Source organism: Lissotriton helveticus, chromosome 11 (assembly GCF_964261635.1).
Source record: "Lissotriton helveticus chromosome 11, aLisHel1.1, whole genome shotgun sequence".
NCBI classification, from domain to species: domain Eukaryota; kingdom Metazoa; phylum Chordata; class Amphibia; order Caudata; family Salamandridae; genus Lissotriton; species Lissotriton helveticus.
The window spans coordinates 550,991,184-551,009,251 of record NC_136072.1 but is presented as its reverse complement, the minus strand read 5'-3'; the positions used below and the strand labels follow the sequence as shown (position 1 = coordinate 551,009,251).

Sequence of the window (18,068 nt, the reverse complement as noted above, 5' to 3'; positions counted from 1 at the left end):
TTGAGATCTCCACCTTCCTTTCCCTCCGGGATTTTCAAGAGGCGCAAGTTGTTCCTGCGTGAATAATTCTCTAATGATTCCAGTCTATCTTTCATTGCGTCCCCTTCTCTCTGTAGAGTATGAATCTTAGACTCAGCTGCATCTAAATTAGCTTTCATTACTCCAGCTGAGCTCTCAAGTGCCTCTGTTCTTTCTCCCAGGCCATCTACTTTGCGCTCTAGTGCTTCACATGATGCCCGAATATCATTCTGGTTGGCTTTAGAGACCAGAAAGTCGTTGCGGATCTCGACTCTCATCGAGGCAATCGAGGCCACCAGAGCTTCCAGCGCAAACTCGGTGTTAGTTACATTAGTAGAGCTGTCTCGTTCTTCTTCCTGAACTGTTAAGCTTCGTAAGTCGCCTGTAAGGATCGAAGCTTGCCCCTCTCCGTCATTTTCCAGAGTATTCACTAGTGTCTTAGATGGCGACAGGGACAGTGGATTAGCCATTACAGTGACTAAAGTGGGTGTACCAGAGATTTCCAGGGCTCCAGTGGGGCTATAGATGTTCGACTCAGTGTTGTTAACAGGCAGAATACCAGAAGGGGTACCTATACCGACATTCTCGAGACTCTCAACCGAATTATTAAAAGGTACCAAGTCTAGTACCTGAGGTAGTACTTTGAAAAAAGAGCGCAGAGAGGGAGTTACTTTCCCAGCGTTACAAGCAGAGCTCAAAGCTTTCAAGCCCCCCTGAGAACCAGAATTACTGTGTTTTTTATTTCTTTTCCCTTTGGGTTTTGGCTTGGATCTCTGATTTGGCTTCTACTTCCCCCTTGCTAAACCCTTGTGAGTAGGAATTAAGGGCTCAGTTGCTGTCCAAATGGATGCAGAGGGGTCGATTGCTGCCGCTGCCGCTGACCCTAAAACAGGGGATTCTGGGATTTGTAGTAGCCTTTTGCTGACCCCTTGTATCCTCTCCAGGTTCCCTACTACCAAGCTAAAATTTTTGGCACTGCCCCCTCTCTGGGAGATTTCCTTGTCTATCTTGTCTTTCTCGCCCCTCTGATTCACAAGAGCCCCCAGGCAAACATTGACCCCCTCCCAACTCCTTTCTCCAATTACTGGGACTGAGTCTCCTCCAGTCGTTGCCTCCTGTTCCCGTCTAGTTTGAGCAGGGGAAATAAATTCACCACCTTGTTTCTGCAGTAGTAGCTGGACCTCCGCCCCCCCTGAGCCTGCACAGCCCAGCCTACCTCTCTGCTGCCCCCTCGCCGAGCGCCCCCGGCGTAGCTCCACGGCTGCCCTGTGCCACACTCTCCTCTTATTCTTCAGGTGTTTTCCGCATACACATGTGCTCCCTTTTATGCATCTGTGGCCTGCTCTCCCCTTCTTTCTCACATACTCTTTCTGCTCTTCTATCTCAAATTCAATCACCATTTCCAGCACAAACTACCTATCCTTCTCTATCATCCATTTCTATCTATTTTGTGCAGCTCTCACCCCTATCTATTCACAATGCACCGCAATTCCACTACACAAATACACCACACACTTCCACCCCACACAATTTCAAAACTAACAACTTGAATACAACCAACATAATTCCACTGGACACCACATACACCCACTACACTCCAAACCAAAAAACATAAGTAAAAGACATTGTCATTTACGTCTATAGCTCTAACCCGTGCAAATTCGAGACCTATTGGAAAATCATGCAAGCTAATATATGTGAAGGTCTCTGCTCATTGGCTGGGGGTATGACAATGGTGATTAAGATGATCAGTGGCTAACAAAACCAGACAATGAAAGGCTCAGATTAGATGAATAGTTTAGAGAAATGCAACAGCACCAAAAAGGGGGGAAGAAAGGTGTCTTAGAATATGTCAGTCACAAAAGCAGTCCCATCTCTAGCTAGTTACTCTAATACTTTACACTAGTATTGCATGTATGTATGCATAGATATTTCTATAATCTGAACTTCAGAAATATTGGAGTGTTGATAGATGGGCCAGCCCATCAAATAATGAACTCCATTTGGGCAGGGCAGTGGAAGCATGTACTCCACTGACCTGGTAGCCATACAGCTCACCGTATTGAGGGATTTCTGACAGCCTGAAAATCCCATGATAGGTTGTAGGACTTCAGTCAATAATATTAAAAGTTGGGGAAAAGTCCAGCTGGCACAACTGCAGGGTCAGCTTTGACAGCGAAGTGAACAGATTGGTTGAGTTTCATTTCTGCAATTTCACCCTGGTTCAAGAGCAGTTATTGCGCAAGAGGAAATTCTTGTTGAGTTTTCCTGTAGCTGGATAGTAATTTCTTTATTTTTTGAAAATTCTTTTATTGAGTTTTCAACACATTTAAGATCACACTACTGTATCACTGCATAGCACTCCATCCCATGCCCCCCTTGCAGTTAAGTCTGCTGCTACCAACCCGGTTCACTATAGATGGATATGTGCCATGGACAACTGTGCACTTTCCACCAAGAACTTCCTATGGGTGGCCAGCTCTGGGTGTTTTATGCTGCACTTTCCACTGTCCCCAGATCCTATCATACTTTTGTGGTTACCCTCTGGATCTGTACACTGCTTCCGCAGCTAAAGAGCAGTTATACATTCCCTCTTGGCTACTTTGAGATTGTGGGGGGCCTGCATCTCCAATGGCCTGCTTTGTGACGTTTAGCAAAAACACAACCGGTCCCAATCATTAGTTTTTGTTCACTTACCCATCCCATCCCAGAAATACTTCCATGATAGCCAACGTGGGATTGTGTTCTATCAGAAATCGGCATACCCTTTGTAGGTTAGGGTAAAGCAGGATCCAATACACCTGATTCACCTGGCATTTTCATACCACATGCATGAAGGAGCTTATGGCCTGTCCATGACGAAAATATTCAGGGCAGCTGTCCCTCCCCATCCTTCATAGCCTCTCAGGGGTTTAATATATTCTTTAACCTGGTCTAATCTCAGGTGAGGCAATATTACCCATTTTCGGCTGCCATTGTTTGCCTTAATCCATTTGTCATCATCCAAGGGCTGCAGGTCTGACTCATATCTTTCCTGCAATTTGTTTAGCCGGTCTGGGTCATTTAGCACCAGAATTCTGTATAAGCTAGATCTGCCTTTCCTATCAATAGCTAACATCATGAGTCAGATTTCTAATGGACTGTACTCTTGTGAGCGCTGTTATGTGGCCCGTGTGCCTAACCAGTGCATGTCCGCACAGTAGGTAAATAAACAACTGGGATCTCTGTAAATCCTCTTTAGCTTCAAGTTGGTCGTAGAACATCATATGGTATGTCTGCCAGATGTCTCCCTATTTACAGATCCCAAACTTATCTCAGTGCCCTGGAGCCCTACCGTTTCCGTTGGGCATGTACACATGCACAACAGCTTCTTCCTAGTAGGCAACCTCCAGTTAATCAATGGAATGGCTGGAACAGCTAAAATGGCTGGAATAGTGGGCAGGAGAAACTCCCCATACAGCCAAAACCCTGGTGCTTACCCGGTAAAGGGAGTCAGCATAAGTTTCGTGGCTGGGTCCCCCAGGTCCCCAAAGATCCAGTCATTAACCGCCAGCAGCTGAGCTGAGCTGCCCAGTATTATAGGATTGAATGCACTCCTTATGAGAGATTCATGGCACAGGTCCTCCCTACTTGTTGCTATTGATGTTGAACCGTAGGGTCGTAAACCAATGGGTAAGGATTTTCTGGAGGTAGTGTGGCAAAACATACAACAGCTGTGGCAATGCCACTATTTTGAAGAGGGATATACAACCTCATCATGGAAGGAAGCAACAGCGGTCTCAATCTTTAAAGAAAGGTGCAAAACGTGACCTGGCATGCCAAAGGCCCATTTAGTTGATAGATGCCACAGATAAGGTTTTGGGCAGAGTCCTCCTTGCACGCTTGAAAGATTTGGCATCAGAAAATTGGATTCTCTCCAATACTCAATATGGTTTTAGGAGAGAGCGGGGTACAACTGAACACTGTCTTAATTTATCTTTAATCATTAATAAGCACAGAAGGTCCTTGAAGAGTTCTATCCATCTGGCCTTCATGGACCTATCTGGTGCTTTTGACACTGTCAACCAAGATAAATTATGGGCTATGTTGGAAGGTATGGGTGTGGAAAAAGCGTTAGTAACCCTACTCCGCAGTCGTCACTCCGGTACCACAGTCATAGTAAGATATGGCAGTAAAGGGGAAAAAACACATACTTAGATGCCTGTCAGGTTTTAGCACATTACACAGAAAAGGTCAGTAACTTCTCATACTTGGGCAATCTTTTTAGCAAACTGTTGAGATGGGAACCTATTTTAACCATAAGAGCACAGCAGACAAGTAGGGTGATGGATGCACTATTCCGTTTTGCTTCTAAATTGGGGACAACTTTTTGTCTTTATTGCATTGTCCCTAGGGAGTTGGGGGTCTTGTCTTTTTTCCTGTTTGAAAATGATTAAAAGATTTAAACCATACATTGGGACACAAGCCTGTGAAGGAACTAATTACCCTTTATAGCCAAATGTCTCTCTATTATCCAGTATTATGGGTATCTTTCATAGATTCACATGCCTAAATCATTCCACGTCGTCGAGACGGGAGTCTCCGGTACATAGAAAAGTAATGTCCCATAGACATACATAAAGAATAGTAGGCCTAAAGGCCTCACCTTAGTAACATATCCATGTCCTTTTGTAAGGACCAAACTCTAAACAAGAGCCAATCAGCTATCACCTCCCTCTAGAACCTTCCTAATTACCCTTTATAGCCAAATGTCTCTCTATTGCCAGGTATGGAGCTGGGGTTTGGGGCTACGCCAAAAACCAACAGTTTGTAGGAATCGAAAATAAATTCATGAAAAGATTACTGATGTTCACAAAAAGTGTTCCTACCTCTTTTGCCAATAGCAGATATGATGGGACCCCCTCAGAAGGTTAGATGTGGCCAAGGAACAAGGGGAGAAGAAAGACATTACTACGAAAAGGTTGTTCCAACACTGGCCCTAATGTTCACATACTGGTATACATCCTACTGTCAATCTGACCTTGGTGACAGACATATATCAATCAAAATTTATTTTATAATTTTTTTATTTTCAATTTGTTCATTATTTTATGTTATTCATTATTCTTTAATTTGTAAAAAACATTTCATCACAAATTCAGTTTTATAAACATTTTCAAAATTCATGGCAAATACAAAAGATAATAAATATGTACAAAGAAATAACATAGAATACTTCAAAAAAACACACCCCCTGATCTCATACACACAGTCTCAGAATACTACCACATTCACACCCATACTTCATTCAAACCACACCATCAAGGGAAAAAGGGGGAACTGAGTCTTAGTTGGCAGAATCTTCACGCCAACTTGAAGGTCTCAAAAACCAGCATGAGACCCCGCACCAGGTTGACGCGCGTTTCGGCGGCTCAAGGCCACCTTCCTCAGGACCTCTTTCGTACAATCTAATCCAAGATATCAGGGGACCTACAATATGTATATAAAAGAAAAAAGATATGCTGTCACCAAATATTCTCTCATAAAATTGAGAGAAAAAAACTAAGTCTACAAGTTAAGAAAAACATTGCTCAGATTAACATAGTAGCTCTACACATGACCACAAAATACAGACAAGTGCCTAAGGTAGAATTATAAAACATACATGAGAGATATGATGATTTATCGTAGAAGCACCTAATATTCTGCTAATCAAGTAGGCAGTGTTAATGATAGTTACACCTATCTACGGACACTACTACAGTGCATATTAAAAAGAAAAAAAGTTTCCATTTCTATGTAATTCAACCAGAGGGCATGGAACACAAAATGTTATGATGGAACATAGGCCTACTTACGGTTAAAAACAATTTGTTGTTCCTAATCCATAAATCATATTCTCATGTAAGACAACCAACTTAAATATAGTCGTGAAGATCGTGTTTGAGACACCTAAGAAACAAAGAGAGATGCCCCACTCTAAGTATACATTTAATCACGTGAGTGCAAGCATACAACACCCGCCCTTCTGTTTAGAGCCTGTTCTTACCAAATCTAAAGGCAGCGAGGGGCCAGATCTTAGCGTTGATTAAATTCTTTATAATAATGTATGTCTGGTCTTCCACAGGGCAATACAGCTAGAACAAAAAACACGCCAATATTTAGGATTATATAGTTTTCTGAAAACGTTTTACTATCATATAATATAACCAAGTAGCGTGTTATAGGAGACACACCTTTTGACCAAGCGATAACTTCCTTTCTTTATTCCAGGTTCGAGATAATGCTCCAAAACGTATTCACTTGGTGGAGACGGAAATAGCTTGCTCAGCCCGTCGGAAATCTAAAGCGTAAGAACACAAATGGTATCACAAAAGACGAAGGAACGTAAAGTCACGAACGAGATACGCACTAAACGTTTAAAAACGTGAATGAGTACGATAGGAAAGTGTGGTTCTATCTCTCCGATCTTATGCCCCACAGCAGTGCTGCTTACCATGAAATCGTCCGTCGTACAGGTAGTAGGACGATGGACGACGGACGATTTCATGGTAAGCAGCACTGCTGTGGGGCATAAGATCGGAGAGATAGAACCACACTTTCCTATCATACTCATTCACGTTTTTAAACGTTTAGTGCGTATCTCGTTCGTGACCTTAGGTTCCTTCGTCTTTTGTGATACAATTTGTGTTCTTACGCTTTAGATTTCCGACGGGCTGAGCAAGCTATTTCCGTCTCCACCAAGTGAATACATTTTGGAGCATTATCTCGAACCTGGAATAAAGAAAGGAAGTTATCGCTTGGTCAAAAGGTGTGTCTCCTATCACACGCTACTAGGTTATATATGATAGTAAAACGTTTTCAGAAAACTATATAATCCCAAATATTGGCGTATTTTTTGTTCTAGCTGTATTGCCCTGACATACATTATTATAAAGACCAGACATACATTATTATAAAGAATTTAATCAACGCTAAGATCTGGCCCCTCGCTGCCTTTAGATTTGGTAAGAACAGGCTCTAAACAGAAGGGCGGGTGTTGTATGCTTGCACTCACGTGATTAAATGTATACTTCGAGTGGGGCATCTCTCTTTGTTTCTTAGGTGTCCCAAACACGATCTTCACGACTAATTATTTAAGTTGGTTGTCTTACATGAGAATATGATTTATGGATTAGGAACAGCAAATTGTTTTTAACCGTAAGTAGGCCTATGTTCCATCATAACATTTTGTGTTCCATGCCCTTTGGTGGAATTACATAGAAATGGAAACTTTTTTCTTTTTAATATGCACTGTAGTAGTGTCCGTAGATAGGTGTAACTATCATTAACACTGCCTACTTGATTAGCAGAATATTAGGTGCTTCTACGATAAATCATCATATCTCTCATGTATGTTTTATAATTCTACCTTAGGCACTTGTCTGTATTTTGTGGTCATGTGTAGAGCTACTATGTTAATCTGAGCAATGTTTTTCTTAACTTGTAGACTTAGTTTTTTTTCTCTCAATTTTATGAGAGAATATTTGGTGACAGCATATCTTTTTTCTTTTATATACATATTGTAGGTCCCCTGATATCTTGGATTAGATTGTACGAAAGAGGTCCTGAGGAAGGTGGCCTTGAGCCGCCGAAACGCGCGTCGACCTGGTGCGGGGTCTCATGCTGGTTTTTGAGACCTTCAAGTTGGCGTGAAGATTCTGCCAACTAAGACTCAGTTCCCCCTTTTTCCCTTGATGGTGTGGTTTGAATGAAGTATGGGTGTGAATGTGGTAGTATTCTGAGACTGTGTGTATGAGATCAGGTGGTGTGTTTTTTTGAAGTATTCTATGTTATTTCTTTGTACATATTTATTATCTTTTGTATTTGCCATGCATTTTGAAAATGTTTATAAAACTGAATTTGTGATGAAATGTTTTTTACAAATTAAAGAATAATGAATAACATAAAATAATGAACAAATTGAAAATAAAAAAATTATAAAATACATTTTGATTGATATATGTCTGTCACCAAGGTCAGATTGACAGTAGGATGTATACCAGTATGTGAACATTAGGACCAGTGTTGGAACAACCTTTTCGTAGTAATGCCTACCTCTTTTGCCATACAGAACTTAACTAGAATTTATGGAAGACCGTACAGGCAGTGCCCCTTTTCTTCTATAGACCAAGATAGGGACCTCTGAGGATTTAATATTTTCATGTGATGTTATTAAAGATTCCCAAAAATCAGACAATCTTTTAAAGGTTCCATGGTTTTAATATTTAGAGAGGATTTACCATGAGATTTGTCTGGAATACTTTATTGAAACCCCTGAAGGAATTCCCCTAAATGTCAAATGAGTTTTCAAGGAGGCACACTGTTCCAGGGGCAATAGGCTTATTAGTTACCAACATGACAATTTTGGAGTCCCCTGTTTGCTTCCTGCCCCTGCACAATGTTATCTATTTATTTCTACTAAGTTCCAGTTCTGATTTTATCTAACCAGGTTCTGTTTATGCACTGTGCACTTTGTTGCCGGCATTTCCTCGCCAAGGAGGGTGGTCAAACAAGGTTATGCTCTGCCCATGTGATAATGTCTCAGTTTAAAGAACTATGGGCTTTGTATTATTTTGCACATTGTATAACTCAGAGAAAACTAGATTTCTGCTCCCATTACTATGAAATACTCACTCTTGCTCGTATTGATGGTTTTAACTTCTTACCGTCTTTGGCTACGGCTGAAATCTGTATTGCAGTAGCTAATTACATAAGAGACTCCATTGCGATCAGATAGCCTTAGTAGTAAAATCTGTACAGAGATGTACAGAGATGTTACCTTTTTATGATGAATTGTGTATGTATTGTATTTTAATCATATTAATTTGTAAATCTTTTCATGGTTCTCTGAGCTGAAATAAAGTTATTCTTGACTTGACTGGCTCTATACTCCATCATAATCGGGGGGAGATCTATCTCACCATATTTCCCTTAATTGTGCGTGTCAACGGGGTCCTATTCTTGTCCCAGCTTTTCTATGGGTCTCATGTGTTAGAAATTGGGTTTCTGGTTGGCAAAAGAATGCAGCCTGTCCAAGCAGAAGCGGTAATCCTAGTCAGAGTAAGCTAGATCCACACTAAAAGATAACCTGTGTTCACCCTCTGGTAGCTTGTCACAGGGCAGTGAGGCTTATATAAAGAGGCAACGTGTAAAATGTTTGTGCAACACACAAACACACAGCAACAGAAAGAATACCCCACAAAAAGACTCCATACAGGTTTAGAAATACTAACACTATTATAAACAAAGCAAGACCAAAATGACAGAAATCCAATGTATAGAAGTTGAGATATTAAATGTTAAAGGAATACATGCAGTGAAGCGCTTAGAAGCAAGTAGAAATAAAAAAGTTACTTTACATCGTGCTGGACCGGGTCAAAGTCAACGTTCAGGCTGACCCCGTGGAAGGGCAGGCCAGCTACAGGACCCATGCAGGACCAAGTGATCAAAGTACCTTTCCTGGTCACAAACAGTGAGACGATCTATCTGTTCCACGTAGTGATGGCGATGTGTCAGTTCGGAAGATGGGTGCTTGAGTCGAGAGATGTTGAGTGATGTGCCTCACCAGATTCTGCCACACAGTCGAGGGGATGCCTCGATCTCACCAAGCTGCAGTGGCGGAGATGCGCTGTCCGATGCATTAATCTCTAGAGGCAAAGTGCTGGTTCAAATGTGATGTGGCAATTAAACTCCAGCAACAGTGTTGATCACTGGTTCTATTACACACAGACAGGAGATGCGCCAAATTCCATGTTGCAAGTAGCTGGGCCACTTCCAGTAAGCTTCAAACAACGAAAGAGTGTAAATCAATAAATGTATAGAAGCACAAAAGGAGAGAAGATGAGTATGCAAGTCTTATTAGATTTGTATAGGAAGCCCTCACTCACCACCCCGGTTGGTGACATGCTTCATCATCGGGCCCACCGGGAGAAGCCGAATGCCTCCCCGGTGTGCTACAACGCCAGGATTACTGCGGAGCTGGTTAGTTGTGAAGATTATGTAAATGTGAAAAGGGTTTAAAAATGTCCAGATTGTGTCTCACATAAAAACTTTATTCTGTGGCCAATCTGACATATTAAAAGCAATGTGTTTAGGAAACTACCAAGTTAATTGTTTGGCTATTTCTACTTAAAGTGGGGTCACCATGTTTCTGCCCTTGATGTGTGATTTACTGGGCATTCGTCAGGACCATGGGGAGGGCACGCTAAGGCCCACCCTGACCAGAGGACGTGAAAGTTAAAAATCAGTGTAAAAAAGGTGCAAAATGAACAAACCAACAAGTTGTGGGAAAATTACCTCATAATCAGAGGAACCTGTATAGTTTGAAAAATAAAAGATCCACTCCCCATAGGTCTCAGGAGGGGGTGGAGGCGAAAATGGCACACCGCCCGCAATGCCTGGCACCCGTTCGATACCTGCGTGTAGCCTCTAACCGGACCACTTCCAGTAAGTTCAGGCACAGGAGCAGGGGTAAGGACTTTGATATCCCTGAGTCTCAAGCAACAGGAGGCAAACCACAAGCACCTGGAGATCACTTGGCGGTAAGGCAGAGTCAAGCTCTCCTTCAGCAGAGTCCGAGAGCAGCAGACAGCAGGGCAACGCAAGATAGAAGCAGGCCTTTCAAGCTTGCAGTCTAAAAATGAGTCATTTGAGCACCACAACAGTCCTTCTGATAGATTCAGTTCAAGATCTAGAAGTGTCTGATTTTCGGGGTGGGGGTCAAAGACCCAGTACTTATACCCAAAAGTGCCTTTGATGTGAGGGGGTGACTTCAAAGCAGCCCTCTGAAGTGCATAGGTTCTCCTTTCAACTCAGTCCTGTCCATCAGGGATAATCTGTCCTTTTTGTGAGGACAGGACACTGCCTATTCAAGTGACATGTTAGACCCTCCCTTCCACCCCGCCCAAGCAAGGCCATCAGAATGCAGATATATTTAGATGGGTACTCAGATCCATCTATCCTTTATGTGTTGTGGCGGTCTTGCGGGAATGCACAAAGTGTAGCTGTCACCCACCCCAGACGTACATTAGAGACGGGCTGTCACGCACAAAAAGCAGTAAGTGCAATGTCTACTTTCTAATAGTGCTGTATATAAATAGAGCCTAAAAAGAGCCCGTTTGAATAGGGCCTGTGCAATGTGTCTTGCATGAGAGGTAGTATTGTGACCTAACTCAACCCTAAAGTACCCAACTTTTCCCCCAACAACCCTCTAATCAACACTTCTAAAGAGGAAGCATCTGTTGCCCCAAAAACAAGCAACCTGAATAGGAACAACATACAATACAACATAGTACTCTATCAAAATAAAGTAATCACCATAGTCTTGTGTAGCAGGGAGTGATTTAACCCAAGACAGCCCCTCTTTACAGATGGAATGTGTCTCTTCTTTGTCAGTGAATGAGAATAAACTTGTAGCTCTACACGGAAGAAAGGAAGGAAAGGGACCAAACTCCTCCTCTATACCACTGAATAACATCTCATCATCCACTGGTGGCGTCCCCTTCCCCATGATCACCAGAGCTCTCTGAGGAAGATGCCCTATGTCTGTCCTCCAGTTGTGACCACAGTTGGCCTCCTATCAGTCTGCTGAGTTTCCTCCTAGAGTGGGATGGTTGACCCCCTTCGGCCTCCCAAATTGTCATTGGCTCCTTAGTTGATTTGGGCAGTTATTTCCTCTCCGCCGCTCAGTCCCAGAGCTCTTCCGGACTCTTAAACAAAATGGTTCTCCACTGATACATTACTTTCAGTTTGGCAGGGTACATCAGCATATATTGAATGTCCTTAGCCCTGACTTTTTACTTAACCTCTAAGAAAGATGTAAGAAGGGGCTGCACTTCACCTGCGTAATCGGGGAGAGCGTAACCATAGAGTTGGTGCAATGGACGTTGTTGTGCCTGCCGCAGGATATAGTCTGTCAATAAGGTACAGTATACGGGAAACATCCTTTACAACGCAACTTTTACCACGCAGTGCCTTTACAACGCAACTTTTACAACGCAAACCATTACAACGCATTGCGCTGGGGGGCGCTCTAGGATAGGGAATAGGTTTAATGTACTATCCAACAGCTTCCCTACTATCCACGGGGACTGGAGTTGGAATAGTAAATTAAACTATTCACTATCCAGCGCCCCAAAGCACTATGCGTTGTAATGGTATGCGTTGTAAAACTTGCGATGTAAAAGCATGCGTGGTAAAAGCATGCGTTGTAATGTCGTACATCCACAGTATACTAATGGTAATGCCTCTAGGCGGTCTCCCTGGCTGTGGCCTTAGGGCCAGTGCCCTGTGCGCCCTTTCCAGAATGAAGGAGGAGGATAGCTCACAATCCATGATGCAGGTTCTGAAGTATTCTGTGGGGAATTTCTCTCATGTTGCCCACCCCCTCTTTTCTACTCTGGGCCACCAAATCAGCTGGGCTGTCACGAGCCCATGGGGGTGCTTAAAATGAAAGGTGGTCCCTACCACTCCCCTCCCATGTGGCTGTATCCTCTCCCTTGCAAGTCAAGAGTCAATGCAGAGGTAGAGGTAAGTCGCTGCAGTGAGATTGGCGGCATGTCCATCTCCCGGCAGGTCGTTGTTTGCCTAATAAGTTTCTCTCATCCCCGACTCCCTACATGGGTTTAGGTTGGCCAAAAGGGACAAGTGTAGCCGGCACCACATGGATGTTTGCATCCAAGAAAAGGTTGCCCCATAGTTGGCTCAACCAGGCTGCAGTTTCAGTCCTAGCCACTTGTGGTGACCAGTCCATCTCCTCCACTCTAAGGTGCCCGTTACATTGTTACGGGCCACCACCTGGAAGTGAAAACAGCAATGTGCCACACCTCAGCCACGTGCCTGTCTTCTCTCCCTCTCACGCTCCAGGAGTCAATGCAGAGAGGGCTTGCCACTGTGGGTTCACTGCTCCAGGTGGTGTTTGCCTCTGGCAGGCCCATCTACAGGTAGGCCGTATGCACACCCTGGCCGTCGATCGCAGAAATTGGCTCGCTCATCCAGGGCTCCCTGGATAGGTTCGGGTGGGCCAAAGGGGGTGATTATAGGGCCACTGCACTGGTGCCTGCAACTGAAAATAGGTCACCTAAGGTTCGGATTCAGCAAGGTTCTAGGAGCTGGCATGTAGCTCGCTCAAAATGCGGCTACCATCTTAGGCTGCTTGGCCACGCCCCCCAGTAATTTCTTTCTTGATTTCTTTACAATGTAGTGGAGGTGAGTGATCTGTCAATGGTAGGCGAGCCCTTTGGGAGCCAGGATGGTATTTATCAGATAAGGTAGAAACTGTATTGTTTAGAAAGAGCCATACAAGATTTCTTAGGTAAAGAGCAGAGTGAGCACTTATAGTAGCAGCACACGTATACACTGCCAAATCACTATTATTCACTGTTACTGCATCTTTGATCCATTACTCACAAAAGCAATATTTCACTCACACATATGTTCTGCTTTTAGGTGATGAGTATAAGGTGCTAAGGATGTGAAATGCCTAAATAGGAGTGAACATAGTATGCTGTTTCTTGTACATATGTTTTTTATTTGCTTGAGGTGTGCAGCCTTTCATGACTTTCATCTTCAAGACTCATGACAGTCTACATTTGTTTACAACGGTCTAGGTAATGCTGATCTTTTCTATTATATTTTCAGGATCCAGACAATCTGCTTGAAGAAGTACCACCACCAGAATACAGGGATGACTTCCACATCCCCAACTTTTCACCTGAGAAACATGTGAGTTTTCTTTAAAATACAATACCATCATGTTCATGTGCCATCTCTCTCAAATTCTGTTTCTTCCATGCCATCTTCACAAACAAAGTACATCCACATGATATCACACAAATAACTTCCCATGGAAACTATACTCCATTCTCAGAAACACAAGGAATTCTTTACGTTATTAACAAGGAGTGAATGGTGTAGCAACTCAATCCGTCTCTCATCCACTGGTACCCTTAGAGAGCTAGAGCTGATTTCTTAACTTCATAGCTGGTTTTAGTGCACAGTGTAAATGTACAGAGGTGGAATTTATCTCCTGAAGGAAAAAGAAATTATTTAAAACAATTACCCTTCTGAGTACTAGACTAACCACTTCTGCGAAACAAAATACACTGGGGTTGATCCAATTTGTGGGCGAGCAAGGATCTATGGGCTAAAAATTCCCTTTCACAATAGGAGCAAATTTAGCTTTTTCTATCCTCACTTCTAAACTAGACAAAGAATTTGGCTAGCCTTGGCTTTAATCAATGGAGAAAAAAGCTCTTATTCCTTGGGGTCAACCATTTACTGGCAATGCCCACAATTTGCGTTTTTTGAGAAAAATAAGTCAACTGTTATACATGTTGTCATGTCTAAATAGCCTTCTTGTTTCCATTCTCTCTATCTACCAGCTTGAGGACATGATCAAAATGATGAAAAGCACTCTCAGGTTGTGCGAGTTCATACTTTCTAAGTAGGGCGAGGTAAGATTTTGATGCTTTTTTCCTGTCTATGTGAGTGAGAGTGTGAGTACTATCAGACTAAAAGGATCACACAACAAACCATCACTTATCGATGGGGGTCGCTGGAATGTAATGTAAATGTAGGGTGGATTTGTAGAGAGCTGCTTGTCACCCGTGAGGGTCTCCAGGCACTTCTTCCATACAATAATGGGTTTACTATACTTGCCAAACAATCCACCCTATGCTACATAGTTTACAGTTTTTTTACATATAAATGTTTTGCTAGTTTAGAAGAATCAAAAATTACACATGGTGTTGCTCTGTGGCAAACGTTAACTACTCACCTGAATTTATCACCCATGTGTTATACTGGTACTAGAGAGGCAAAACATTTTGAGAGAACAGCATTAATATTTGATAAAACAGCAAAATAGTATTGTCACAGAATGTACTACATTATGCTGCATAATTTGCACTGTGTTCCATAATTTGGCCTTCCTATGTATATCATGAAAAACAATATTGTGGGACACTAATATCATTGATAAAAAAATCAAGAGACAAAATATTAAAAGGTAAGTATGTAAAGATTTTCTGTACCTAATTCAACATATGTGTACCAAAATACATATACATATATCTTTATTTATTTGGAGTAAAGAATGGCAAATGTATATGTCCCTTTGTGCCTTTACCCTTTAATATTTTGTCCCACGATATTTTGTCCACAGTATTACTGTGCCACGATAGTCTTGTACTAGACGTTCAAGAGTGAAATCGGCCCTTCTTAGTCTCATAATTCCAGAGCCACTTATAATATAAGGCCTTTGGTTACTGTTTTAAATTACATTACAATTATGAGGGTTGAAAAGGAACGAAATACATAGGTTTTCAAGAGCTTAGGGAAATATGTAACCAACAATGGAACTAGCGAGACTGAGCGATCACATCCCATTGGTGCTGGAGGAGGAGAGATTTCGGGATAGGGTTGTCCAAAGCACTCATCATCATAAAAGAAACACCTCTATTTTGGGAAAGATTGGGTGTAAAACCTTTTAGAAGAGAACTACTTTACCAATTCAGAGTCATCATGTGAGAATAGAGCCACCAAGAGTTTGGCTGTAATTCCTCTATGGATGCTTTATGATTGCACAGAAGAGCAAAATAATTCTGCAAATGTGGTACAGATGCAAAGGGGGGGCCCATGAGTAAGCATCGTTATCTGCCCCCTTGAGTCCGCCCAACACTGTCATGGAAACATGGACCGACTGACCTCTAGTTGGCAGTCCCGACCGCCTAATTATGATACAACCACACATGGTGCGGTCACATACTTACATTTCCCTATGGGAGCATGTGTTGTGGCTATAAATCAGCTGTAGCACAAGGTCTCATAGAGAAATGGTGCCTGCCACACAATGCTTGGATCAACGTGCCCCATTGGACCCCAACCGGAGGCCGCAACAGAAGGGGCCCTGCTTTCCATGTTGAAAGCCGGCATGGAAAGTCTGCCCCGGAAACCATGCATCATAATTAGGTCTCACGGTTTTATGGTATTTATTATTTGAACATTTCCGTCTGTATTTGTCCATCTTTATTTTTTGGCCAGCTTATTGGTATTTATCCATATTTAATTTTTGTTGTTTAAATAGATGAGGTGATAACTCGTGTATTTCTGCATTTATTTAACAGATAAATGTGGACTTAAATGCCTGTCAGGTTTTAGCACATTACACAGTAAAACATATAAACATAATAAACCCACATCAAAAAAATAGTGTAATAACACATACATGTTGAGATATGCAGTATTTTAAGGACATATCATTGAGTTTTGTAGCTCCCCTTGCTGTCATTATGTACAGCTACTGGCCTGAAAGTGATTAATCTCAGCATGATTAATCACTCAAAAGAAGCTAAATTATCTGTATTTTTCCACTTTCAAAAATAAATACAGACAGGGGAGACAGTGTTTTCTGTCTGTGTTTATCTGTAAAAATCAGACAAAGCGGAAATCAGGGAACCCTAATCATAATATGGACGGTATAAAAATAAATGCGTCCATATGAATTACCGGCCAGACTCCGACAGGCCGACGGGCTCCTTGAGCCTGTTGGAAGCCAGCTGGAATGGCTGGCCAGTTTCATTTCCGACAACCGAAATTGTAGTTAGGGTGTCAATAGTGAAACCAACCATCTCTGTCGGAAAGCTTCCGCTTCGACCGAGATCGTAATCGACCCCTAGGACTGACATTATCAGGCCTGTTTTACATTGTTAAAATAATCTGTATGATTCCAAAACAACAGGGTGTGACACTGGAGGAGACAAGAGGCACCTGCTGGAGTACAATATTGTATGGCAGCACATTTTTATAAACTGCCTTGCCTCTTGTCGTGTTTGAAGAGTCACAATCTCTTCAGTGCTGACTCCCCCGTCACCTTGGTTAACGTTATTCAAATTCTTGCAAGCCAAAGTTGAACACAGAGCAAAATATATTTTATGAGCTCCTGGTGCCTCCATTGCTTGCTGGACTGTGAGGATGGGCAATTGCCTACTTGACCTATCTGACCTTGTACTTTTCAACTTTCAGGTTTCAGCCTACTTACCATTTCTTTGGCCTTTGATTCGACCACAGCGACTGATACCACTGACAAAATGTATTGAGGATCCCTAACCATCTCCCTTTCTCATAAACATTCATTGCTGAACCACACTATCCCACCAGAGGACATCCATAGAACCATTAGAAATCATTGAACAGTAAAGCTACACCAGCCATAGAGAAACATGAAGATTTGACTTTTGTGATTTGGCGAATGACGACAACCGCATCTCAAGAGTATGGCTGAGGATCACTTCGAATGATAACGAAGTACTACTTCCCCCTGGTCTGGTGTTCCTACATCAAATCATTCACCAATATCATCCATGAAATGTTAGTTCATAATAACTTGAGCAATATTAAGCAGTTGTTCAATAGTCACTGTACAGCCATGGTGAATTTTAAATTGCTTACTATTTGTAATGTAAATCTTACTGTTTAACATGTTTGTATTGCAAATGCTCTTGTGCAAACTCTCGGAATGTGAACATTGTACATTATTTTATGTAATTTAATTTAATTTAAGGGCCCTTGGCAGTAAATAATTTTTTTTTTTAAATTAAATCACTCTTGTCTATAATGATGACTCTCATATATTCTTGGCTACATAACTGGCATAATCCTTCAAGACAGAGTTTCAAAACTAAGTAGGTGTGGAGCATATTGCTTCACAATGCGTCACTCTTGAAAAATCACTCTCAGCAATGTTTTTCTATGCAGAATTTAGGATTTGGATGGAACATGCTTCTTCAATCACATTCAAAAGTTTGAAGCACAGAGACCCACTGATCTTTGTCTATTATTTCGCTTGGCTCAGATCTGTGCAAGGGAAGCAATATGAAAAAACAATTTTGTTCATTAGACTAATTTGTAGGCCTGGGCGGTAAACTCTGCTACCCTTGAGGAGTTTGTGGACTTTTTCTAACTCTGCACTCCGCATGGACCACAGAGCTTCTAAAAACTCAGCATATTGGTGTGCAGCAGATTCTTTCCTC

At 42.1% G+C, this 18,068-nt stretch overlaps 1 protein-coding gene across 1 annotated transcript in view; it reads left to right on the top strand.

Moving 5' to 3' along the window:
• The window catches only part of LOC144790667 (maestro heat-like repeat-containing protein family member 2A), a 69,402-nt gene extending 51,796 nt beyond the window's left edge, over positions 1-17,606 (top strand). Inside the window, exons 15-17 of the mRNA XM_078665394.1 lie at positions 13,678-13,761; positions 14,421-14,492; positions 17,062-17,606. Of these exons, the coding sequence (XP_078521520.1) occupies positions 13,678-13,761; positions 14,421-14,486 (150 nt within the window). The 3' untranslated portion in view covers positions 14,487-14,492; positions 17,062-17,606. The remainder of the gene's footprint in view (positions 1-13,677; positions 13,762-14,420; positions 14,493-17,061) is intronic.
• The last annotated feature ends 462 nt before the right edge of the window (positions 17,607-18,068 follow it).